Below are 25833 nucleotides of genomic sequence, written 5' to 3'. Positions count from 1 at the left end.
TCTTCATTAGGGTTGACTGGGTTTAACTAGGGTGTTATTACCGTAGGATTACCTAGAGTCAAAAATTTGCTGAGTGTTGGGGGTTTAGTAATTGAAGCTGTGTTTACAGGAAACAATACAGGCAGAACAGCAGTCCCCAGATGAGGGCCACATGAAAGAGAGAATTGTGCTGTGAGACTTCACCATACTGCAGCGCTACAGGAGCAGGTGAAGCAATTCTGAGCTTTCCAGCACTACATGCTACAGCCCGGTGAGCAGCTTGGGACTGTCCTCTCACTCGCTAATAAAGCTGATCCCAAATTAATCCCCATTGGAAGCTATTTTTGGACACCCATCGCTCATATTAGCTGAGCTTCGCAGTGTGGAAGCACGGCAGCACTTATTAAATAGGATTTTTAACTGATTCGGGGTAACTTTCACACGGGCATGCTCCAGGAGAACACGCAGCCGTGTGGCACCACCACCGAGCCCCCTACCCCTGCTGCCCCCTCCTGTCACCACACAGCCCCCTCCATCGCCCCTCCCCTCCCCTCCTAGCTCCTCCTTTCGCTCCTTCCCTCCCTCTCCACACCGCTGCCGTAGGCGCCTGCGCCGTGTCCCGCCGTGTTGGCGCGGGCCGTGACGCGCGGTGCCGGGCAGGCGGGGCCAGGCGGCGGCGGGCGGGCGCGGGGAGCGGGGCCGCGCTCCCGGGCCGCGCTCGGGACTTTGGGAGCGCTGCGGAGCGGGGCCCGCGGCCGGGGCCGGGTGGGCGGCCGCGGCTCGCAGGTGAGGGAGGGGAACGTGGGGGGCGCTCCCCGCTTGTCCCGCGGGGCTCGGGGTGGCGGCGGGGAGGGCTTTGCCCGCTGCGATGCGAGGACGCGGGGAGGGGAGCGCCGCTCGCAGCCGCGGGTTGCGGGGGGGGCGCTCGGTTTGCGGCGGGGGTCGCTCGTGTGCACTGGGGGGGGGCTGCTGGGGTGCTCAGGAAGGAAAGGGGGGCGCCCCCTCGGCCATCGGGAGCCCCTGCGAGGTGCCGGGGGGGCGGTTGGGGTTGGGGGTGCGCGGAGGGGGCAGAGCGGGGCTGCCCCCGCTGGAGCTGCCCTTAGCGCCGGGACGGGGCTCGGGCGCTCCGTGCGCCTCCGAGGGCTCAAAGCGTCTTCGATTCGCCTTTCCCGGCGCTGTTCTGCGGCCCCGGGGGTCGTTGCTTCCCCCCCCCCCGGGGTTCTCCAGCTCATCGGGGGTGCTGTGGGCTCTGAATAGGGCAGCTGAGCTCTCGGTGGAGGAAGGAGTGTTAGGGGTTGTTTCTAGGGTGCAGCCATTGGGGATGGGGATGTAGCTAACTGTAGGTTGTAATCAACTTGCTGGTCTTCTCTTCACCCTACTTGCGTAAAATTTAGGCCGAGAACTGCTTTTATTAGGTCCTGTTCAGGACTTTTTATCCTCATGAGAAAAGAGCGATATTAACTTGAGAGCCTTGGGTTCTTTGTGTAACTCAGGAGACGCTAGGTGCATATCAGTTTTTGTATGGCGAGGGTCTCTCGAGCTTGACTGTTCTGTGTTAATGAAACTGATGGTGACTTGGGCTTGCTGTGAAGTGCTCATCAGAAATATCTCCCTCACCCATTTAAATATGGCTCATGAATTTGAATAGGATGCCACGGAGGAGTCTTCCTTATTCGTTCCCCAGTGAGCTACACGCAGAGATAATGCTAATGAAGAACCTTCAGGGCGCTCTCCCCACTTCTCTGATTTCACGGTAAAGCCTGTTCTGCAGTCCCACTTAATGCACTGCAGAGTGGTGATAGTGAAAAGTTTGGATAGTAACTAGGACTAAATGATATCTGGAATGCGCTTCTTATGATCTCTTTGATTCTGTGATTTTCAAAATTGTGCTTCTAAACATTTTCCTTCACTTCTGAAGTTCAGAAAATTGCAGTGCGCTGCCAGCACAAATTAGCATGCTGCTCTGCTTCAAAGAAGCAAGACTGTTTCTTGTGAGCATTGGCTCAACACCAGGTGTCAAAAATGAATTAGAGTGACTTTGCCCAAGCCAATAATTTTTTTTATTATTTTTGTGTTTCTTCTGCAGTTCTGCAAAAGGTTCACTAAGCTCCAAGTCATCTGAGGTCATGGTTCAGCTGTACCTGGTCTGTAGCAGTAATGGTGTCTTGAGGAATTTTGCTGGTTGTGGTCACACCGGCACAGCTTTTGGTGATTCCCAGACATGAAGCAGATCAGCAAACTTATCTGGCTAGAAAACAAGGCTTGTAACAAACAAAACTCTCTGATTCAGTTTGCGGTCCCACAAATGATGGGACGGCGTGGCCTTGGGGAGATGATGAGCACTGGGCTTATCTCAAACAGCCTGTGAGGCTTACTTAACACAGGGCTGAGTGGGGCGAAGCAGGGAGGGAAGATGTTCAGCTGATACCGCTATAGAAGGCAGTGCATAAGAGACTGATGATGAATCCTTCTTTAAGCTCTAAGGGCACTCAGAGGGGAAGTGAAATGTAGCTGCTGCAGAAAGGGCTCTTGTACTGGCATGTGAACTGGCTAGATGCATGGTGGGATTGGGCACACAGTAAAACCTTGCTTCTTTCCTCTGAGTTGTAGTAACCTTAAATATCTTTTTTCCTTCTGTTTTGCGTCAAGGTGATAAAAATGCTGGCATTCCTTTAAAAAGAAACAAAAAAACTATACCAAACTGTCTCACTTTCAGTGTATGTCAATATACTTGTATATAGTTCTTCGACAGTGGAGAGCAAGCCCAGGATGCCTGGATATAAAGGCTGTTTTCAGGGGCTGTATGTTCTTACTGTGGTCCAGCTATTAGAAAGGGGTAACTAGTTTACACTACAAAGAAACGTGTTGGTAGAGACTCCACCTGAATTTGCAGTGTGTTCTCTTAGAAGTTTCTACTAGTGTTACTGTATCACCTCCACAAACACTATAAACGAAGTTGTCAAAAATGTTCTTTTTCATTGTTATAGTGCTGAAGTAGCTGTGATGCTAAATACATTTACATTTTTTTTGTTGTTGTTGTTAGTCTTTTACTTGATGTATCTGTGCTGGCAAAACTTTCTGAGAAACTGTAGCGTGGCAAGGTTCAACAAATGGAAACATTTGTTAAATGCTAGCTGCCTCAGAGAGAAGGGTTTCAGTGTTTGACTGTTGCACTGTATCAATAGAAAATTTTTCTAATGACTCTTAATAGCTTGTGAAAGTTGTCTTAGATGGCCTCAGGCTAGGTTCACATGGATAGATGTCTTTATCACAAATCTGGCATGGTGTTTATGGGTGTCACTGTGAGTGGGAGGTAGGTAAGAGCTTAAATGGATGGGGCAACACATGTTCCGCTTCTCTTTCAAGGTTGTCTGCTCTGAACTTTTTAAAGATTCTCACAGCTGTATTCCGCTGTCAGAATACCGCATGAAAACATGTGTGGTTTTCTTTCAACTGTTTGTGATGTAGTAGAATTCTTAAAATTGGGAGATTAGCACTGCATGGAAATCTTCAGAAAGTTAGTATGTAAGAAATTATGAATAGTATATTTGCCATCTTTAAGCAAAGGGTCTTCGAAAAACTAGGGGGTAATAAAGAAAGGTTAGATAATAGTCTCTGGAAGAAAAAGGCATCCTTTCAATGATACTCAGGATAAGAGCTGCTTTGTAGACTTGTTGTTTTCATCTGAATTATTTACATAAAGCATATTTGTGTTTTGTCTCCAAGGGTTCTACACAGTAGTAGCTGTTTCAGGGTGAAAGCACGCTTATGCTGCATAATGAAGATTGCCTGTATCCTGTGTCAGAAGGGAATGACAAGTGAACTAAGCTGTGGGTGCCTTGAGATGTGAGATACAGGGATTTTTAATGTGTGACTTGATATTGGTGACAGGAATGTTTCAGAAATGGATTCTTGAAGATACCTTCTGGATCGTGAGGTAGGAAGGGATCTGTGTGAACCCAAGAAGAGCTTGCAAACTGGGACAAAATTTGCATACAACTCCTTTAATTGGCTTATGTGTTTCCAAAGATTAATCCAAAAAAAAACTTGAAATTTTTCCCGTAGTCAGTGTACTATAAAGAACTTGATGCCTATTTTGAGAAGCTATTTTTAAGTGAATACGATGTATTAATTTTTCCTGGAGAATGCAGTAGCTATGGATTTTTGGTGTTAGTTAATGTTTTTGCTTTAAACTTGCTGCAGGAAATAATTCTTTTTGTTCCATTTTGTGGAAACAGTGATTTGTTGTAAATACAAATGATGCTGGTCATATGATTTCTTGGGGCTTTTGTTGTAAGTTTTTCTTTGTGATTGATGCAGCTGCTTGTTGGTGTATTCTATAGATGTGAAAAATGTGAGATTTGTTGGCAGTGCCAATTACTTCATTGCCCATTTCTAAAGCTTTTTTGCTTGGTTGTTTTAATAGGAAATATTTATAGTGTGAGAATGCTTATGTACAGGTGAAAGTAGAAATGAAAATAGATAGTAAGCAGAAGTTTTGATGTCGAAGAAATTCTCAGATTTTGCCCCATCTTGTAGTTGCTTAAAGTTTGTGGATAGTTAATATTTCTTCCATTTCCATATTAAAGAGGATCAGTCTCGCATGCATTTCAATCCAGTTCAATTTTCCTGATTATTCTCTAGGATCTTTGTGTAAGTGGTCTGTTTTGTTTCCAAGCTGAGTGAGTTTCATGTGCATTTCATTAGCATCATGGAAACCTTGATTCTTTTGAAGAAGTGACCTTATCTAGTAATACTAATTTAAAATATCCAGCCGTATGTTAAAAATTAACTGAAATATCCAGCAGGTTTTTACTGTATCAGCACAAAATCTAGCTCTTTAAAGTTGAAGCTCTATTTGTTTTATGTAGTAATGTATTCTATATACTTACATAATTCTGTAAGACACAAATGCCACATATTCACTTCTTTTTTTAATTAAAAATTTTAAGACTTATTCATGAATCTGTTAAGGATTGAAAAATGACCAGAAGATATATACTCAAGAGCTAAATCTGGTGCTAGATACTTCGGAGACAGTTTGGTGCTGCAGGTACCTTACCAGATGCTACTTTGTGTGATCCCGCCCCTGGCCTATGCTGCAAACTGTTGCTGCACCTCCTTGCAGAGCTAACGCTTGCATGTTTGTGGGATGATTACTTTCATGCTGCTTATCTCATGGGAAGCTAACTCAGTAAGTTTTTTATCAGTTTAATTCACCCTGTGGCTACACCTTGATATCGCTCCCACAAGCAGAGCAGGAATGATGTGGCTGGAGGTGAGTGGAAGGGAGGCAGGACTGCTCCCAGCGCGTGCTGGGGCTGGAGGGATGCAGCAGCAGACAGCCTGGCGGGACCAGTGCTCACACCTCCAAGTGCTCACATCTGCAGGTGCCTTTGAAGAGGTGTTCCTCGAGCTGCTGTTCTGAAGCTAGCTAGTTAGCTTTCTACTTGCATAGGAGCTGAATGATCCGTGTAAATATTTTACTGGAGGCCTGAGTTTACATGAGAGCATGAATTCACTGGAAGAAGGGAGAGGGAAAGCTGTTGTCTGCGAGGAATCAGAGCGCTGGCCTGCGGCCTGCTCGTGAGGAGGAGATGCGTTGCTCGTATGCCTGTCAACTCTGACTTCTCAGCACCTGGCTTTCAAATACCTTCACTATTACGAAACGGGCATGGTTCTGGGCAAGTTTATGGCTGCCCACAGATTTTGAATAGAAGAGAGGAAGTGAGTAGCACATCCGTTATTTAAAGAAAGCCACGAGTGTTGCTAGAATCCTACGCGCTTTGGCACATATTCTGTGTTTTTTTTAGAAGTTGATTATCTACCGTGGGTGCCAGAGTTGTAGAAGACATATTAATAGTTTATTTCCCCCATGTCTCCACCCCAGTCATCTTTCAGCTTGTTACTTGTTAATAACTTTTTATGTGGTAGCAACTAGAAGTTACAAAATGGATACGTAGTTGTATTGCTGTTGCTTACTACCAATGCTATTACCTGTTTATATTGAAAGCTTTTAACAGGAACAGCTTTTAACCAGTTTTGCTCTCTTTGCTGTTGAACTTGTAATTAACATCATTTTAGATTTTTCATGACTGGATAAATTTAGAAATTCAAGCTGGACTTTTGTGTCCAATATTCTGAACTTGTTTTTATATGGCACTAAATGGAACTGAAGTATTTCTATCGAGGCATGTGCCCCATGAGAGAGATTTTGTATAAACTAAGAATTGCAAATTTATGCCTTCAAACAATGAATTTTGGATTAAATACTTCAGCCACAAAAGAACTGAAGGCTAAATCTAGACAACTAAGCAATATTGAATTCGATTTACTAGACTGCTCAAGTAGTCTTACATTTGCTTTCTCAGTGGCTATGCAAATCAGACCAATCTCTTGTGGCTACTCACACTTGTCATGGAGAAGTAAAGGTAAAGTGAAGTGTTCACTGACTCTTTTTGATTAGCTATGGGCAGTATAAAGCACTGGCACCTTTAATGACAGAAGGGTTAGTATGGGATGTTATGTAATTCAGGTGGTGCTTGGTACTGTGTTTTCCCTTGTCTGAAAATTTTGTCTTTCATGTTCAAACTAGGAGTTTTATTATTTAAAGGAGAGCAGTAATGACATAATTGTGATAGCTGATATCTTGGAGGTGGTGGAAAAGTGTCATCAATTCAACCAGTGATCTTACTGATGTTGGTGATATCACTTGCTATGAGAAACTGCCTCAAATCTTTGCAAGTGCACTAATTTATTTTGTCAGGAATGGATTAACTTTTCTTAATGTAGGGCTGAATACATGGAGGAGTTTGCAGTGAGTCTCTAAACTAACTGTGATCAAACTTCCCTAGTGTCTCCTTTTTACAAGAAGACAGTGGCCCTGAAGTTTTCTTTTATCATAATTCCTTGCTTTTTTATTAATAAAATTCTCCTGTTGACCTATGTGTCTAATCGTATGGACTTCTAGGAAGCTTGCTATTTTTGGTTGATGCTAAATTTAAAGGCTTTAATACTTGCCTTTTTCTACAAATATTTTGATCAGTAATTAAAAACTTTTTTTTTTTGAGTACATCTAACTTAGGGTATTACTATCCTCTAATTTTTTTTTTGTAAAAATGTTACTGATTAAGAGCCACAGTGATGGTTCAGGACCTTGAATTCTGCGCTTCACATATGCAGAACAAAAAGGCAGTTTCTGTTCCTAAATCTTATGCTTACTGTAGTCTTTCTTTCACCTGTTATTTTTGTGAGGTTTGTGGGTGGGGTGGACACAGGGGAATAACAAAGCAGTTAGCATTGTAGGCAATATCTTGCTAAGCGTGCAGTCTAACTTTAGAATATTGTGGTGTCATTTTTATGCTTTAAAACTTGTAGGCTGAACTTGACTTGATGGGCCTTATCAGCATTTCATCTTCTTTCAGGGACGGAGGCTTACATGTGGTGTTAATATGCAGCTCACATGTCTGTCCCTGCATGTGGAGCTCTGCAAGTTAGCTTCTCTGGGAGCTAGATGAAATCGTTTCCCTGGAAAGGGCTGAGCAAATGTATAAGCAGGACTTGCCCTTCTTTTAAAATGAATTCTTTGGATGATGATAAGTGAGCCAAGAGACCTAGTTTCTTTTGGGATGTGGGTAGATATATCTTCTCTGGGTTTAGACATTTCCAGGTTTAGAAGAGTTGCATGTTTCATTTAGGGGGCTATTAACCTTACCTCTGGTAGTTGAGACAGTTGTGAGCTCTTCTTCAGAATGACAGCCAAAATAAGCTGGGGTGGTTTGAACAGCCCAAATAATCAGTCTTTTATCTCTTGATCCTAAGTAAATAGGTTAGAAAGTACTTAAGAGAAGCTCAGCTGGTAGCCTTCTGGCAGACAGCAGTGACCAGCAGCTGAGGGTGATGAGCTCTTCTAGGGCACAGCTGTATCAAGGAGGAGATCCAAATCCAGGGCAGAGGTTCACAAGCTAAAAGGATGCTCAGCAGGCATAAATGTGGCTTTTCCACTGCAAATAATCCTACAAACCCCTTCGGAGTCCTTGTAGAGAGCATCTGGTTAGGCTATAATGGTCTGCTGGTGTGGTGTAAAAACTTAAACAGGCTATGGTGATAGCATGCCTCTTACTGTGCTGCCAGGCACAAGGGTGCTGTGGGACATGGTGCAGGGTTGCTGTGCAGCCACGTCCTGTCTCCTCCATGTGCACACAAAAGAGTCCATACTATGGTCATAATCAGCTGCCTTTAGTAGTTTAGATTGTTTATTCATTAGTACAATTAATAGTAGGAGGGAGTTGGCCCAGAATATGAGACTGCAAAAGAAGAGGTTGCATGGCAACACTATGCTCCTGTACATGGAGTCAAGAATAAATAATGGTGGAAAAAGAAATAGGAGGAGGAAAAAATGAGTGGGTTGGAGGAAAAATGCTGTCTTTGTATTGACTTTATTGTTTCAGTGCCATCCCAGATGTGTCTAACAAGTCTGACGTTGTTCTAGTTTTTCTTTACTGAGGGCCCTTCATAAAGACCTCCACTGTAATGCTTGTATGTGTCACTGGAGTAGCCTGACACCACTTTGCATAGATGCAGGTTTATGTGAAATGCTCAGACAGGATGGTGGGAAGCCTGGTTCTTATGCCCTGTTCTTAGGGGGCTTCTTGCCAGCAGAAACGACTTTCTAATTTCTTATCTTTGTGCTTTCCTTCACCAAAACAAACTGTGTAGTGCTTTGTGATGAATTGTGTGTGTCATCCCTGGCACATTAATATTCCTTCAGTTCTGGAACATGGGTCTTTCTGATGGCTGCCATGCATAAATGTGTATCTGTGAAAAGCAAACTAATGCATTTAAGGAGGGATACCAAAATGAAGGAAGTGTCATGAAATAAGACTGCAGTGGTTTATCTAATCTTCAGGTAACTCCTTTGTTTTAGTACAGGACATTCAGTCTTAACTGTTTTGTTTCTTTTCTGTTACTACTGTTTAATGAGTGGCTTCATATGTGATTTTGTCGGTAGTATTGTTTTAACTAGATGAGTAGCTTTGCTTCAGGTTGAGAAGGGCTTATAATTGAAAAAATGTTTTTATGCTTTGATTGCATGTAGGTGTGACTCAACTTATTGATTCTAGCTGAATATGAGAATATGAGATGCCAAATGTAATGCTTTAATTATTTTGGTCTTCAAAGAGAAGAATCAGAGAAAGCAAAAGCAGGCAGCAATGTTACCAGTGTTTCTTCACTCTGCATTAGAATGAACAGAAAAATAAAATTGCTGCCATTGCAAATGACAATACTGCCAACTGTTCTTTGCATTTTGGGGTGACTGGCTGTTTTTCAATAGAGTACACTATCTTTTCTGCATTACAAAGAAAAGCAGCATCTCTCAGCTTCTGTTCTCCAGTTGGTCATTCCATACAGAAAAATTACTTTCAAATGGCCGTGAAACTTCTTGCTGTAACTTTGTACTGTTACAGCTCTGTTGTAACCTACCCTTTTTTTGCAAGCCCAGCCAGATAGTTTCCTGCTGTAATAGCAACCATGAGTTGAATTTATAAAAAGCATGCCTGGTTTAGTGACATGTTGCAAGGTATTACTTCTCCTAGGTCTTCTGGGGCTTATGTGCATTTAATGATTTATGTAAAATGGTTGTTCTTCTGAGATGCACAGAAAAACTGACCAACTTAGAAGCAAAAACTGTCTCTGACACCTTTTTCTTCAACACTACTATTGAAATTGATTTTTATTTGCAGCTGTGGTCTTGCAGAATTGTGTATGAAATACTCTGTATACATGGAAGAAGAGCAGGACATGACAGTAGTGAGTTTTATGAACTTTCCCCGCAGGCAAGAAGTGGGGTTATCCAATTTTCCACTCACAGTGGAGATAGAGCTCAAAGAGCTGCATAAACCAATAGTTAACTCTGTGGGAGATGATGTACCCTGCAGTTCTTTCAAATAACATCTACAATGAATAATAGTGTGCAAAGGTGTGTGACATTCTTTTTTTCTCTTTGTTCTAGATGTCAAAATTAACCTGGACTACTTGGGAATGGCGAAACGTAGCCCTGGGATCCTGCCATGAACAGTAAGAAAATTGAGATGCTTTGTGTATGCAACTAATCTTATTTAAGTGGCTAACCCCCAGTGAAACTGTTCCTGTTCAATTAAACTATACAATGCGTTGTCTAGTTACATTAGGGTGGGTGTGCTCCCAGCTTTTCATGTAGTGAAGAGGTAGCACAGTAAATCAGAGGTATGGCTTGTTAGGGGAGGATTTTGGGAAACAGTGCTAGGAAAGTCTCTGCAGCCAGCAGGAGCGCCATGAAGTTAGAGTTGGTAGCTGAAGGATGCTTTCCTGTAATAATTAACTGTGTTGTGAGACTCCATTTTAATCTAGTATATAATTATCTTGAGACTCCATTGTGGCATGATATCTTGGACACACAGCAGCTTGAAGTGTGACTAGACAAATTAGTGGAAGAAAATAGTGAATTGTGGAGTGCTTAAAAACTGTTTTCTGCATGTGGTTTGTGTGACAAAGGCCCTAAACCACTGGCTGATGAAAGCTGTTAGAATGCAGTCATGTTGTTACTTTTGCTGCTCATGAGTTGTCCACTGCTGGACAGGAAGCTTGTTTAAATAGGTCTTTGGTCTGACCTTTCATATCTGACTTCTGTAAGGCATTTTCCTTATATGAAGCATTTGTTAGATGTTGATTAAATAGCTTACGTGTCCAAGAAAGTAAGCACCTTTAGAGATAATCTTGAATGTTGATGAAAATATTCAGGTATTTTTGTAGTGTTGGTAGTCTGAAACTTTCCAGTTTGAAGGTTATGTAGGTAAATATTTATGTATCTGTATTCTTTACGTAGTCTTTTCCAGATGTTGTAATAGGCATCCTTAAATTGATGCATTGAAAAATTATTCTGCTGAGTTTTCCCCGGCACAAAATAGATGATTTATGAGAGACTGTGTGGGTGAGTAGCATGCTTGTGAAGTGTAAATTTCAACTGAGCTTGGTGCTGTTGACACTATGTGTCAGCCTTTACTGGGACAGAAATTAGAAGGCTTTTGTATTGTTGAATATCATGAATTGAATAGATATAATCAATTGGAAATGAATAGCTCTTGTATCTAAACTCTTCATAGGAGTTTAAATGCTTAACATCCAAATGTTCAAAGCAAAATATATTTTCATTTGTAGAACTCTCTGACCATGCCATGTTTAATCCTTTCACGAGAGCAGTTTTTACATAAGGCTTTCAAAAGCTGGTGAATATGTTTGCAGCGTTATGCAATGTTAATACCTTAAATCTCGGAAATCTCCCTCGATAAGAATGCTGTAATTGTTAAATTATAATCATGGATCAAATTATGTAGCATTAGGTCATTTATCAGAACAATTGATAATGACGGAGGAAGCTATTTAGTGTATGTGCAAAGTTGTGTGTGCAAAACAAGGAGGTATTGTTAGAACTGATGGCCGTCAGCTTTTTTCATAAAAGCTGACGGCCATTCAGCTTAGCTGAAAAGGATATATGTATGCATTTTTAGATTTATGAAATAGAAGATAGGTTTGAAAGCTTACTAGAATGTGGCGAAAGCTTTAGTTTTTGTAGTCACAGATAGACTGAGTTAAAGTTATGCTGCTCTGAGATAAAACATTCACTTACTTTTACCTCTTCTATTTAGCAAGCCTCGCTGTTTGAAAGGTAAATATGTACACAACATTCACTGACATTTTCTGTGATCAGAACCTCATTGTTACCTGTGGAGTTACGAACATATTTATGTTATATCAGAATAACCCTGCTTATAGTTAAGAGGAATTTTAAGGATGGAAATAATTCTCTTAGCTAGGATATCTCAAATAGTCTTGATTGTGTTCTCTGGCTCTTCTTTTGAGGTGTTTATTGGTGTCAAAATCTTGACTGTTGTACTAGTGTTCAAGGTCCTTGTGTTTGGGAGATTCTTAAAGTCTGTTTCAAAGACAAGTACCTTTGAAAACCAAACCTCACTTCTGACATTAATTCTGTAGTGTTAGAGAAATAACTCTGCTGCTAAGCTAAATTACTGTTATGTGAAGTGCATCTTATTCAATTCTCATGTCATTTGTTTGGTTTATGATAAGCCAGTGAGTGGTGGGTGTGCTATATTGTGTTCTAGATAGCCTTATGACCTAGTGTTTCCTGAATTGTATCAGTTCAATGGCTGTGTTGTCTTTTTGAGGTATGCTTAAGACAGCTGTTAAAAGCAAAGGAAAAGCAATGTCTTTAAGTTGATCTGCAGCCTGGTGTTCTCCTAGCTTCCAGCTTTACCCATTAACAGCACTCCAGAATTAATAAGCTTCCTGATGGTGATTGGTGTTTGAAATCATGCTGACTAACATGGCCAAAAGTGTTTTTCCCAGGCCTTTATTTGCATATGTAGATAATTTTTTCAAGGATGTGGTTTAAATGAAGCCTGCAGGTAAAGGATGTGGCTGAATAAAGTAACAACAGGTGGGAAGGCTTAGTTTAGTGGAGAGTTATTCCAAGGTGGCTCATCACATGGATACTCGAGTGCTAGCTTAAGGAAATACCAAGGACTTAATTTCTCAGTGAAGCAGGTGGCTCTGATACTCTTGTGTATAATGTAACAGAGGAGTACTGAAATGTTTTCCAGCAGAAAAGGGGAAAGCAAGTTTTAATGTTCTGAGCTTTTTTGTTTTTACTGTCAGCTAATTTATACTGGCTACTTGAAAACCATTTTTTTGAGGACTGGAAGACTGCAGACCACTGAAGTGTGCGTTATTTTACTAGGAAGCTTCCCAGAATTTGAACTCCTGTTATAATCGCTTGGTTTCAGTCTATTGTAAAACTAGCCTTTCGATTTACCCTTCCAGAACAGTATTTAATTGGTAACTGTGAGTCTGTGACATACGCTCTTCAGAATAGAGCTCCTGACAAATGGAAGCAGTCCTGGTAGACTAAGAGGCACTAACTCCACGCTTTCAGGCCTTTTGAGAGAGAACTAGAGGTAGGTTTTTAACAATGATTGTAATCATGGGGGCAGTAGCCCATGGAAGATGCTTTTTAGTGTAGTCTGGACATCCACAAACATGGATGTGGACATTATCAGCAGTAGGGACCTGCTCCCAGTTGTGGCTGTAGTGACAGCAGTAGGAGGAGAACAGCCTTTTAGGCAGGTGTCATTGCCTCAGCATCCAGGCACTGTGTGTAATGCCAAATGATGCTTGGAGCTGCTGCTCTGGGTGAAGGTGTTTGGGCCACGGGCAGGAGAGAGAGAGAGCAGTGCTGCTGCTGAATTGACAAAGTCCATGTGAGCCCAGGGGTTATTAACCTGTCAGCTCTGGCATGGAGCTGGCATGTTTTCACCAGTGCTTTTGTGTGGTTTTTGGGCATTGGTGCCAGCTGTCTCCTTGCTCCCTCCTTGTGCTGGCACAACTCCTTGTCACTGCTGTGTGTCACCTGCAGCCTCTTCCTTGTCCCCTTTTCCTTTGGTCCTGGTTGGGGATTGCTGCATACAGAGCTGCCTTCTTACAGCTCAACCTAACAGGAGAGAAGTTGATTCCCTGGTGTTGGATTACTCTAATTGCTGAAGCTCCTGATGTGCTCCTGATATAGCTTCCAATATGCCATAGTACTTGTAGGCAGCCTGCTGTCTCTTTGGTGCTATTTTAAACTGCAGATGTTTTACTTGAATGCAATTTATAAGCAGTATATTAATGATTCTGTATTCTTCGGAGAACTATTTTTTCTTGTTACATGCACGAACAGCTATACTAATAAAGCTTGTTTTTTTATATAAATAGCACTGAAGACTTATAAGCTTGAGTAAGCATGCTGAAGCTTGATTTTTGTTATATGGTGTTGAAATATGTTGAATAATAATTTTGTAAAACATTTTTAAAGTATGCTGACAAAGGACATTATGTAATTGAAGTTAACGAGCATGATAGCATCACTTTTGGTGGGTAAGACCTTTTCACTGAGTGCAATTAGTAAATTTCTGTTAGTATAATACCTGTTCTGTTACCTAGTGTTGTATTTCAGCAGTTGACAACTAATTGCTTCCTTTCTGACACTGGGTTTTTCAAAATGCAGTACCTTGATTGACTGCAATAAATTGGTAACTTCTGTTGTATGTTCTGTAGGGTAAGAACAGCGGTTTCTTTTGTGTATGGACTTATTTTTTTTCTTTGAAAATGTTTGTGTATAATTCCAGTTTGTAGCTGGAAAATAGTGATGATTCTACTCGTTAATTATTGATTATCAGGGGGTGTTTTATAATGATAATGCCACTTCCAGGTAATGGAACTATGGTACCTGTTGTTTTAAAAAAACAAAAACAAAAACTTTTTATCATGAAAATTTCCTGCATGAAACTATTCTACATCTTACCTTCAGATAAAAATGCCTTTATAGACATAGATCTCTCTATATTTAGAATGAAAGTCTCTTACATATCATCTCTTATACAGAGATTAAAACCATTCTATGTGTAAGGGTATAGTTCAATGTCAAATTGAGTCAGCTGCTGCCAAAAGGGAAAATACTGCTTTCTTCATCTGCTCCTTATACGGCTGCTGAGTGCATGCCTGAGAAGGTGCAACTGGCACCAGGTGAGTGGGATTATCTTGCTTATCTCACAGAAAACCGTTATTTGTAATGGACAGTGGTTTTCCCTTGGACAGTGGTTTTCTGTTGAATTGTGCAGCTAGTTGGCTTGTTAAATTGGGCACAAGTTAGGTGACTACTAGTTAGGTCAGACTAAGTGTAATGTGGAATTGCATGCTTAATTAATGTTCCCAGGCTAGAGTTTAGCCACTTGCTCCACATTTGTTTGTCTTGTGTTTTTCAGCAGTTCTGTTAAGTTATGGGTTTAATTTTCATTCTTTACTGTGCTAGAGGAAGCTTGTATGGCCTGCAATTACTCTAGCTCAGGCTAAATAACAGCATCTTCTTGATTTATAATTTCTGAGCATCATTTGCAGACACCTTACCTTCTATAAAAAAGACAAGTTTGATAAAGTCTGTCCTCTGACCTAGGGACTGTATTGACACTCCATGCTGTACATCCTCATGTGTTTATCCACTAGGAATGCATGGGTTTGTTCATTCAATGGCTTCTTAGACTGTGCCCTTTGTTTTGTACTCTTTGATGTGTCTTGTCTCACTAATTTGCTGTTGTATCAGTAATCAGTTCTTTAGATAAGTAACCTACAGAAGCCCTATCATCTATGGAACTTGAAAATTTTAAAGCCTTCTAACAGATGTTAGAAATAACAAATAACCTGGAGTGGTCATTGTAATTGATATGCACATAAGCAATCCGATTAAAGACCACGTCAAAAAAATATCATTTTGGCCTCACCAAGGAGGTATTTGGAGAGATGACTAAACCATCTGTGGTGTATACTTGCCCAAGATGAGGCCAACTTCTTTTATTTCTTGGAGTTAATTTGGTCCTAACCATAAAACTTTCTGAAGACAAGGAACACCATTCTTTTGATAAATTGACACAGTTATGTAATGTATTTCTCATCAGAGAAACCTCTGCTTTGTGCACAGGATCGTAAAATAATGAACAAGACTGCATTATCCCTTCAAATTGTGTTAACCGTTCTTCAGATCCTACTGGACTTTACAAATAACTATTTCTGTGTACATTTGTAGGATAGCAATTCAGATGTATGTGGTACCTTTTGAATGTTTATTATGATGAAGGATAGATAAAACATATCCTGTTTTAATCAGCAGACTTTAATGAAGAAAAGCCTGGGGTTTATTTGAAAGAAGTGGATGTCCTAAAGTGCAGTAACAGCAGAGGTTAAGAACCACATTATTCTACCAGCTGCTGTTGCATCAGTGGGAGGGAGCAGTGAGTTAGATACCATTAAATAATTCACTTTGATGCTGTTATAGTACATTTAAAGCGTTGCAAAGCACACAGTGTAGGTTTGCACACAATGTAGGTTTATGCCTACAAATGCTATGTGTGGATTCCTTCCACTAAATATCTAGTCTGCTTTAAGAAAATCAATTTTTTGACTAAATCCGAAATTAGCATTGCATGTGATTTTTCTCCCTGAAGTCAAAATGATATTTATAATGGTACAGAACACTTGCGTGGGAGAGGATGATTTGCAGAAGTTTGTTTTTCATGATAAGTAAACTGATCTGTTTCAAATCAGGTTTACAACTTTGGGACTGTGTATAACAATACTCATTGACATCTGTATTAAAAATATTAATTCCAGCACAGGAAGTTCTGCTTGGGGCCGTGAAGGAATAGTAAATCTAAAGAAATCCATAATTCCCTCTGCTACTACTTTTCTTCATGTTCACTTATGCCTAACAATGCAAAATATTCAGAAAAAAAAAATAAAAATGTGGCTTTAGTCAGGAGTGTTGCATAGTTATGTTTTCCAGTGCTTGCTGCTAAACAATGTCAGAAAATGTAAATATTACAGCTTTGCCACTCTATCTTCAAGTAGAAGCGTGGTTTCAAACTGGAAGATAGGCTGTAGTCTTTCATTCTGATTAATAGATGTAAGATACCATACCCTTGAGACGTTAAAAAAAAATAATCTAACAAGACTGTCACTTTTTGATCAACTATATTAGATCTTAAAAATGGAACTCATTAAAATTTTGGCCTGCTCTGTGCAAATTAATGTGATTGTTTTGCACATAAATAATTTGAGCTGTTTCTCTCTCTCTCCTAAAATAAAAGGTGGCTTTAATGAGTCACAGCTTCCATCTTAGTAAATTGTTCATAGGATAGACAGGCTCAGGAACAACTGGGTTAAACCAAGAGATTATTTGAAAAAATCTAGGTCATGCACTCTCTCAGTTCACTTGATTAGTTTTCATAATTCATCCTTGTTTCTAATGTGAAAAGCAGTGTTATGCGTGCAAACAAGAAGCAATTTTCTTTCTTTTATGTTCCTTTCTCTCTAATTCTACTGTAGAAAATTAGTAAAATAGGAAAAAGTCATATTTTGAATGTTAAGAACAAATATTGATTTGTTTTGTGAAAATCTGTAGGATCTGAGTGACACAATGCTATTTATGGATGCCTGTCTGTGACTCTGCGTCAATTCTTTTCTGTTTGACTACAGGTGCATGAAGAACAGAGAAGATATTTCCGCTTATCAGAGATGATGTGGAGAGACTCTTTGTGAGTAACTGTGTGTTTCCTAAGAAGTCCAAAATAATAATGTAGGAATAATTTCACCCCCGCCCCCCCTTATATAGAATAACTGACATTTGATTAAATTTTTCTTTTGTTTCTGAAAAACTGTGAATACAGATCCCTTCATGGAAAGCATTGACAAAGTTGAACGTTGAAACAAAGAGCTGGAAGACTGAGCAGTAGAATATGAATAGTTTCATAAATGATTAACCACAATGCCCAACTTTTCTACAGAAAGTCTACCAAAGACTTTTACTGTTATCTACTGAATGCATTCTAGACATCAGTAAGAACTTGCGATGTTTGGTCTGTGGGTAACCTTCAAGTAGGGTTAACTAGGTACTTACTCAAGTTCTATAATGCTTACAGAGGGGCTATTAATACTATTGTCTTTGTCTAATTTGGATTTTCATAGATACAATTTTGTGATTTTTGTAGTTTAGTAACTAACAAAAAAAATAAGTGTGTGTGGGGGGGAATTGGTGCTTTATTTCCTCATTTTGGGATGTGAGATTCATCTTATGCAAATAGTGGGTAGTATTCTGTCATGTTTTGAGTCAAGAGGAAATTTTGCTTCAGGATAACCATGGCTTCTAGTCATCTTCACCTTGGCTTTTTCAAGCACTTCTGCACTTGCCAGTTCAGGAAGGATGCTGGAGTATTTCTTGCTTAACAATGTCCTGGCAAGGTGCTGCATTCTTCGTGAAGCAGCAGGAGAAATCCTTCTGCTGATCCACCTGGCTTATAAAAGAGAGACAGTGCTGATTGAATTTTTGTGACCTTTAGACCACTCTTTTGGCCAAAGTCCATAAGGATGTTGCCACTGTTGGCTATGAGTAGTGATAATATGGAATATTATTTGATAAAATTACTTTTAATAGTAATAAATACTTTAATAAAACTGTTACTGTGATGCCTTTTGCAGGTAGTCAGTGTAGTGGATTACCTGATTCATCAGCCATGGTGCACGTTCTCATTGTTTTCGCATTCTGGTCAGGGCTCAAGCAGAGTCCCTTGGGCAGATATCATGGGCAGAGCTTCTTACTGCTGCTCTTTGAACTGTTCAGTTCTGCCTCGGTGATGATTTGGCAGTCCAACCTCTGATCTGGTAAATCAGGTAGCAATTGCTCAGCAGTCTGTTGCTTCATTAGGTTTGTGTGATCATTCAGTGGATGATACTGTTCTTAAGATTGCCTATGTTTAAATTTTCCAAACCTAACAACAGATACTCCTGCTGTTGATAATGAGAACGAAGGGATGCAACTAAAGACTCCATTTGGTACATGCTCTCTACATTCAACTTTCTAGGTTTCTTCCTTAGGACAAAAGAGATTTTCCATAACTATAAGTCTTTACCCTTTTAAAAAATAAGTTCACCTTTCTAGCATGTTTAAAGGTGAATGAGGGAGGTAGAAGTCATGTGGCTGTCAGGTCTGTACAGGCCTAAATAAGTTTAATTGAAGTGTTTTACACAGGTACAGTTTTATTTGTTCTCCAACTGGGTGTCACTGTATAGAGCTTTGAAAATCTACAGTTGAGAAATTTATTATGTTTTTAATAATAGTAATTCATTATGAGTTATTTTAATTATTATCATGTTAGTAAAATTGGAACTGGATTGCTCACACTTCTAACAAGAAATATAGCTGTGGTGTAAGTGTTCCAAATATCAGTCTTCATACCTTAAATTAATGTTTTCTTAGCGATGCCGTAGTTACTGATGGAATACCAAATTTATTTTTTGAACAGATATTGACTATTTCAGTGTCGTATTTTTCAGAAAAGGATCTGTGGAAAAATACACGGCAGTTATCTTGTGGGGCTAGCATTTAATTTGTACAGATGGTTGCAGTTAAGGACCTTTTAGCTGCATAGCAGTCAGCTTTTCACTGTCTTCAGCATATGGTTGGGTCAGGTTGTGCTCTGATATTTAAGAGAGCGGATAAGGCTTACAGCCAATGACACCCACCGTGAATAGTGTTTCTGGATTTGCCTACATTAAGACTCCTCTGTGTCAGCATTAGTAGCTTCAATAACAGGTAATAAATAACTGGCTAGTTTCTTTAATTCTTATGGGATTGTAGCAAGAGTGAATTTGTAAGATGTAATGGGATAGCTTGTGAATTGAATAGAGTTTAATCCTTGTTGCAGGGTGGAGGTGCAGGAACTGGGCTCTTTTTCCAGTTCTGCATGATCATAACCTTGGCTTTAACCTCTGTGCAGCAGTATCTCTTTCTGTGATTGATACTTACTTGTACAAAGTTTGTGGGATGCATAATGCAAATTGTTATTTACTTTTTATTGTTGTTGTGAGTATTACTCTGCAGTTTTCAGTGTGCAGGATTTTTGGTTAACAGTGAAAAAATGTTTTACCTTTGAGTGCTCAAGCAGCAAGCTTTAAAGGGCTTGAAATGCATACTGCAACTTGAGTTAAAATGTCTTTGACAATTGAGAATGTACAATAAGATTTTTCATTTAGTGGTATTGACTTCTACATTCATGAACTTCAAAAATACTAATTCATAAGTATATTGGATAATAATGAAATTGTAGAAAGTGTCTTTGAGCAAAATACAGAGATGTCTACTCCTGTCCTACGTTGATTTTACTCCTTGAGCCTGACAGGCTGAATGAGGGTGCCTTGTTCTATTTGACATCTGTCCATGTCAGAGTAAGTCTAATTTGTACAAAAGTAATAGGTACTTGAGCTGTGCCCTTGGTAATCAGTAGATTAGGGGTGTATGTGACAAGCTGGGTGCTGAAGGGACATGCTGTATCTAAGCTATTCAGTTTCCTAGTGAATGGACTAGTATGTTCCATTGGCCTTCCCTGATCTTAGTAACCACACAAACCTTTATGCTCTCAAAATAACTGACAGTCAGCAGATGGTTTGTTACTGTGATTATTTTTTTCACTGCTAGTGAGAGTTGTTCTGTTGTCTTACTGGTCATAATACAGGTTTTTCTTCTACTTGTACAATGTTTGCTGGGTTACTTCTCTGTGCTTTTGTTTTTTTTTAAATGCAGCACTCATCTAATCAAACTTTTGTTGTGGGAATCTTCACCAACATGGATTTATTAAGTGTAGATGTTGATGAATGAGCTTTAATATGCTGAAGTCATGATCATAGGTGACTTGTACTGGAGAAAGGTGAGGTACAAGTCCTCTACACAACACTTAAAATATGATAACTCTGTAGGGGCTAAAACATTTTAATAATGCTTTTAAATCAATTCAGTATTTTGGGGGCAGCTTGATAATATTTTGAGTCATGTTGCTATAAAAGTGAGATAGAATTTGGTTCATTATGCACATTCAGGCATGAAGCAATAGTTCAGCTAACTTACAATTCAAAATAATACCTTATTTAAAGCAATACTTTGACATACAACTCACTTGCAAAAATACTGCTTTCTGCTACTTCAGTTTCAGTGCAGTGAGTTGAGACTGTCCTTGCACAGTGCCCTGATCTGGTGTTACACGTAGCCACTTCTAGAAACAGGAGAGTTTCAGGCTCCTGCCCCATTTACATGAAAGATGTGATGCTGTGTTACTAGGTGGCTTTTTCACCCTTGGTAATCTTCAGGTAAAAGCTGATTTTGGCAGTAAAATAAGGATGTTGAAGAATGGGAGGGAAGAGGGCATGAGGAAGCCCTTCTGCCTGCTTTGGGGCTTGTTAGGTGAATATGAACTAGGCAGTCACCAGCTTGGTTCTTCACAGCTTCCTTTCCAAAACCTGAAATACAGCCTGAAATGGTGGATGTTGAAAGACACAGTATCTCCAGACTTCCACTACAGTCTGGAGAGACATTCCTGTGGTGGCTACTGGATGTGAAATATTGGGGAAGAGCTCTTGGTCTTTTCTCTTGATGAGGCCATCAGCTGCACTGCTGTAGCAGACAGGCCTGAGGCGTTAGTGTAAATGCAGGGGTTTAGGTCTGTGGAATTGTTGTCTTCAAAGTCATGAGTGTGGAAAGAGTAGCTGATTATTTCTAGAGTTTACCTGAAATGAATGTATGAAGAGAAGGGAGATGTCTGATGATATGTGGCTGACACAATTGGTTCTATGATTCTAGTGAACTGGAGTTTGGGTAAAAGTGTGTGCTCTGAGCTTTTTTATTTTTTGGAAGTCCAGCTATTGTCCTACAAGTCACTTGAATGTATAAGCTGACAGGTCTGTTTTTAAATATTAGTTGCATAGATGTTTCTGTAAAATGCCACTCCGTGTTTGTCTTGAAATTTAATGATGACTTTGCTGTTGTCAGACTTGTTGCTCTTGGACTTCAAATTATGAAGCCTGTAACTGCCAGACATGAATTGACTTCAGAGCCAAGATCCGTTAGGGCACAGATGCCGGTCTGCTTAGGCAATGAAATAATCCTGTTTTAGCTCAGGAGTACAGAAGCATGATTGTGCTCCTGCAAATGTTATGCAGGGATTGAAGTTGCTGAATGGTTTTGTGATTATAGGTTTGATAGCATTAAGACTGTATAAAGGTTGTTCTTTTCCCATGTAACAGCTCTAGAGGCTTATTTCGCTGTCTTTACAATGGCATGTTAAAGGTTGCTGTAGCTATGCAGTGAAATTGCTTGTGTGCAGACATCCTTCTGGACAATTTTGGGACACATTTTAAGATTTTCAAACTTTATAATATGCATGCTGGTAGTATTTCCATTTTGCTTGCATCCTGCATGTTGGAGTGTGTTTTTTTTACAAGCTAAATGTTTACATGGCTTTAATAATGCTTGTCTGTTATACAAGCAGGTTTTACAGTAGAATGGTTTACATAAAAACAAGAATTACTCACACTGATTTTAAATATGACTTTGTAATATGGAGTTCAGTGTAGTGGATCCTGTCCTATTAAACAGTCTCATTTCCTTCTTTAGTATATGTAGCTTACCTGAAACTGCTGTTTGTAAATGGTATTTCAGGAAGTGTGAATTGATCCAGAATATGATAATGTATGAATTCTAATGAACTACCAGGTGTGATGTGAAATGGGTTATTTTTTCAATAACAATCTTTCTTATATTGTAGGCCTTAGACAGTTTCACACTTTCTTTTTTAATAATGATCTTTTGCCTCAAGGAGACAAAATTTAATAGCTTTGGAAAGAAGAAAGAATTTTAAAATTTTAAAAAATGTAGTGACAAACACTGTTGCAGCATCATTGCAATTAAAGGGAAATCCATGGGGAATGTTTTCTGAAGGTGTGTCTTGTACCCTCTTAGTGCTTGCTCATCAGCATCCGTGAATCAACAGATGTTGCAGCTGGGAATACGTAGCTGGATCAGAACAGCCTCAGAAAAGCTTGGGTCAGTGCTGTCACTGTGCTACCAGAGTGCTTGGCAGTCAGTTTACCTTTACTGTCATATTTAAAAAGGCTGAAGAAACAAACTTTTCTTGAAGCATATTTCTAATTTTTAAAATTTAGCCAGGTGAATGACTCCCTCTGTGACAAGTACAGATCTTTTATTCATTTGAATTTAATGATTCTGTGCTTTTATTTAATTTTTTGAAGATGCTATGGAAAGTACAGTTCAATAATTAATTTGCAGAAACAGTCTTTAGGGTAATAATTGTTTGCTTATTCATCTGACCAGCATTACTAGTATACAAATGTAAATCAGAACATCTTTCATGGAAAGTTTGTATAACTTGAGTACAAAATAAGATCACGTGCAGGTGGAGATCTGTTGAAAATCAAGTGAGGCAAATAGTTGCAATATATCATCACTCTGACCAACGTTCAGTGCTATTATGCATTACTGTTGTGCCTATTTTGGAGGAATTATCGCTGCTTTATTTTAAGGCACCTTTGTGTATAAGGGGTCACATGAAAGAAAACAGAGGTGCTCGTTGGACGGTTTGCCAAAGGTTGATTGAATTAAGGGGAACAAATGTTGCGAATACAGCAAGGCTGAGCCCTTAAGGGCATTAAAAAGCAGCTTTTCATGCTTAATGTGGTGAGAGAGGTAGGTGTATTGGATGGATGCACTATAATAACATGGCTGAAGGGACAAGGCAGGAAGACATTTCAGTAGAGTTTCAAAGGCTTAAGAAAACTGGAGTTTGCCTGAAACGAGAAATATCTTTGTGAAAGATGAATTTTACCTGTGTAAGTAATGAGGGAGAATGTTGAAAATATTGTACAAATACTTCTGAAAAAAATAGCATATATTTGACAGCAATTCTTCATACAGACAGCATGCACTAGCAGAAGATGGCTTGTTCAGTTTATTCTGATTTGGTAGTGTAAACTGATGTCATTTACAGCAGTAACTGCATTTGAGACTTTTGGTAGTATGCATAAGTTCTTTAGAGAAACAGGACCCTTCATGTTTCTTATACCTACAGTTCCTTGCCTAGTACTTCAGGCAAGATGAAAAGGATTAATGTAAACTATCCAAAGACTCAAAGTGATATATAAGTAGAGAAGAAAGATTATTTTAATAAGTATTGTCACATTCACTCATGGATTTATAATATTAAAATGTCTGAGGATTGAGTTCAACTTTGAATTTCATTTTCATTCTTGATGCTTTTTTTGGCAAAGAGAACTACTAATAAAATTCAGTGATTTTTATACAGAATATTTTCCTTTTCTGGAATGCTTTGTGGTGGCAAAAGTGGCAATGTTGATTTTCATTGGGAAGTAATTTATTCAGTCCTTAACATCCTTTCAAGAAATATTTTTATTGAAATAAAGGAGGAAAAATAAAAGCATGCTTCTGAAGGGAGTACCTCCATCTTTTTTATGACTACATTTTAGATATTGGAAGCCTGTGATTAGGTCACATCGAGCCCACCGCCCCCCCCCCCCAGTTGGACAAAGATCAGCAAATAAGTGAACAATTCCATTCTGTCATTTCATTTACTCTGTGCTTCAAATTAGAGATTATAGGATTACTGAGAAGTCTACCTTGGAAAGAACCTCAGGAGATCATCTGGTCCAACTTTCTCCAGAAAGCAGGGACTCAGATAGTTATCCAGGGCTCCATGGAGCCAAGTCTCAAATATTTCCAGTGAGGGAGTGTGCAGTTTCTCTAGTAAACCTATTCCAAAGTTTATTTGCTCTTAGTGTGAAGAATTTTTTTTATCTCGTGCACATTGCCTGTTGTGCTGCTACTGTGCATCCTAAGTTGTTCTAAGTTCCTCTTTCTCCCTTAAATATCTTCAAGGAAGTCTGGGATTAGATCCCCTGAGCCTTCCATTCTTGAGACTCAAAATTAGGCCCAAGTCTGATAATGTTTCTGTTCATACTTTAAAAGTTAAGGAGCAGCAAAATTTTGGTGCAGTGAAGCTTTGGTCCTTGCATTAAAACTGAATGCTATATTAGCTGCTAAATGTTCTCCTTGTGTTCATAAGGTACCAGTGAATAGAAGACACTTCAATCAGAAGTCAGCAGCCTGGGTTACATCCTGTCTTTGCCAGCAGAAGAGGACTAGCTGAAGTTTGTGGTAGTTAAGGGAATAGTAGAAATGCAGGCATCATAGTTGAGCAGTATATTCACACAGAAATAATCTGTATGTGCTAGGTCTATGGACCTTTTTATGTTGTTACGGCTTTTGTCCTTTAAACTTTAACTGAAGAATCTGAAGCAACTAAGTTGTTTTTTTTCTGCTGTTGGTTTTGATGGTCTTTACATTTCTTCAAAAATACTCTTTCAAAAGTGTATTGTGGGGGACTGCACACAGATGCTGTTGTGCCTCAATAAATTTCAGAACGTCTCGTCTGCTTTGTGGTTTTCTGTAACTTATTTTTCTTCAAAGAAAAAGGCTCATTTTCTCATCAAAAAAATAGATGGACTCCACAGAACTTGGGCAGTATTGGCTGCAAACTTCGTTTCTTCTACCATATGAGGCACACTTTAGGATGCCTGCTCTCATCTAAGATTACATGTAGCATTTTATCTCCTTTGGTCAACAGGGCAGTTACTAACCTCAGCGGCATGGATCGTTCTGTGCTCAGAGGCGAGGTGTCAGCAGTGCTTCATGACAGGTATGTGGCAAGTGGCTAAGTTCCTGGAGAGACGTCAACATTGTTTTTGTCAGAGTGGCAGCCTGAGAACTTTTTCCTTACCTGAAAAATTGAGGAAGTCTGGAAGAGCTAGGTATCAAGTGACTTTAGAAGCAAAAGGACTTAGGACTTAATTTGTTTGTCTAATAATGGACTACATGATTTTTAAACAACATATAGGAAAAAAGTCTTACTTTCAACATTTCTCTAATTCACGACTTCCATGGATTTTTCTGATTTAGTTGATCCAGCTGCCATTGCATCAGCTTTTAGATTTTTAAAGGCCGGTTTTACAGTAAGTAGGGAAAAACTTATTTGTGAAAACTGTCAGAGTATGCTAAAAACATTTCTGATATGACTGAAAAGAGACTTCTGTCTTAAAATATACTGACTTCAGCCATTCTGTCTTTTTTCATTACACTTGCAATTTATTCTTTTCATGCATGTTCTTATTTAGAAAGAAAGTTTTAAGGTAAGGATTTGAGATGCTTATCTTTTCCTGGAAGAAATTCCAGCAAGCTTCCTTTAATGTCTTCCGTTTTGAAATACAGTTCATAATAAAGGAACAACTACATTTGAAAAGCATACTGCAGGATTAGTGAAGGCTGTTGAGGGAAACAACTCAGTTTCTCAGACAGTA

The 25833-nt window shown here is 39.5% G+C and overlaps 1 protein-coding gene across 5 annotated transcripts in view; it reads left to right on the top strand.

Moving 5' to 3' along the window:
- Positions 1-607: 607 nt before the first annotated feature.
- Positions 608-25833, top strand: part of KLHL13 (kelch like family member 13) — a 74242-nt gene continuing 49016 nt past the window's right edge. The window contains exons 1-4 of one of the 5 annotated variants that reach the window (XM_068696737.1): positions 674-765; positions 9992-10056; positions 17098-17156; positions 25104-25175. In XM_068696737.1, coding sequence (XP_068552838.1) covers positions 17137-17156; positions 25104-25175 — 92 coding nt within the window. In that variant the 5' untranslated portion in view covers positions 674-765; positions 9992-10056; positions 17098-17136. Of the gene's footprint in view, positions 766-9991; positions 10080-17097; positions 17157-25103; positions 25176-25833 lie in introns of those variants that run through there. The other 4 variants (XM_068696738.1, XM_068696741.1, XM_068696739.1 and 1 more) reach the window with 4 other exon arrangements.

The sequence above is a fragment of the Anas acuta genome, chromosome 13 (assembly GCF_963932015.1).
Source record: "Anas acuta chromosome 13, bAnaAcu1.1, whole genome shotgun sequence".
NCBI classification, from domain to species: domain Eukaryota; kingdom Metazoa; phylum Chordata; class Aves; order Anseriformes; family Anatidae; genus Anas; species Anas acuta.
Note: the sequence above shows the minus strand (reverse complement) of the source record. Positions and strands in the feature narration are given on the sequence as shown.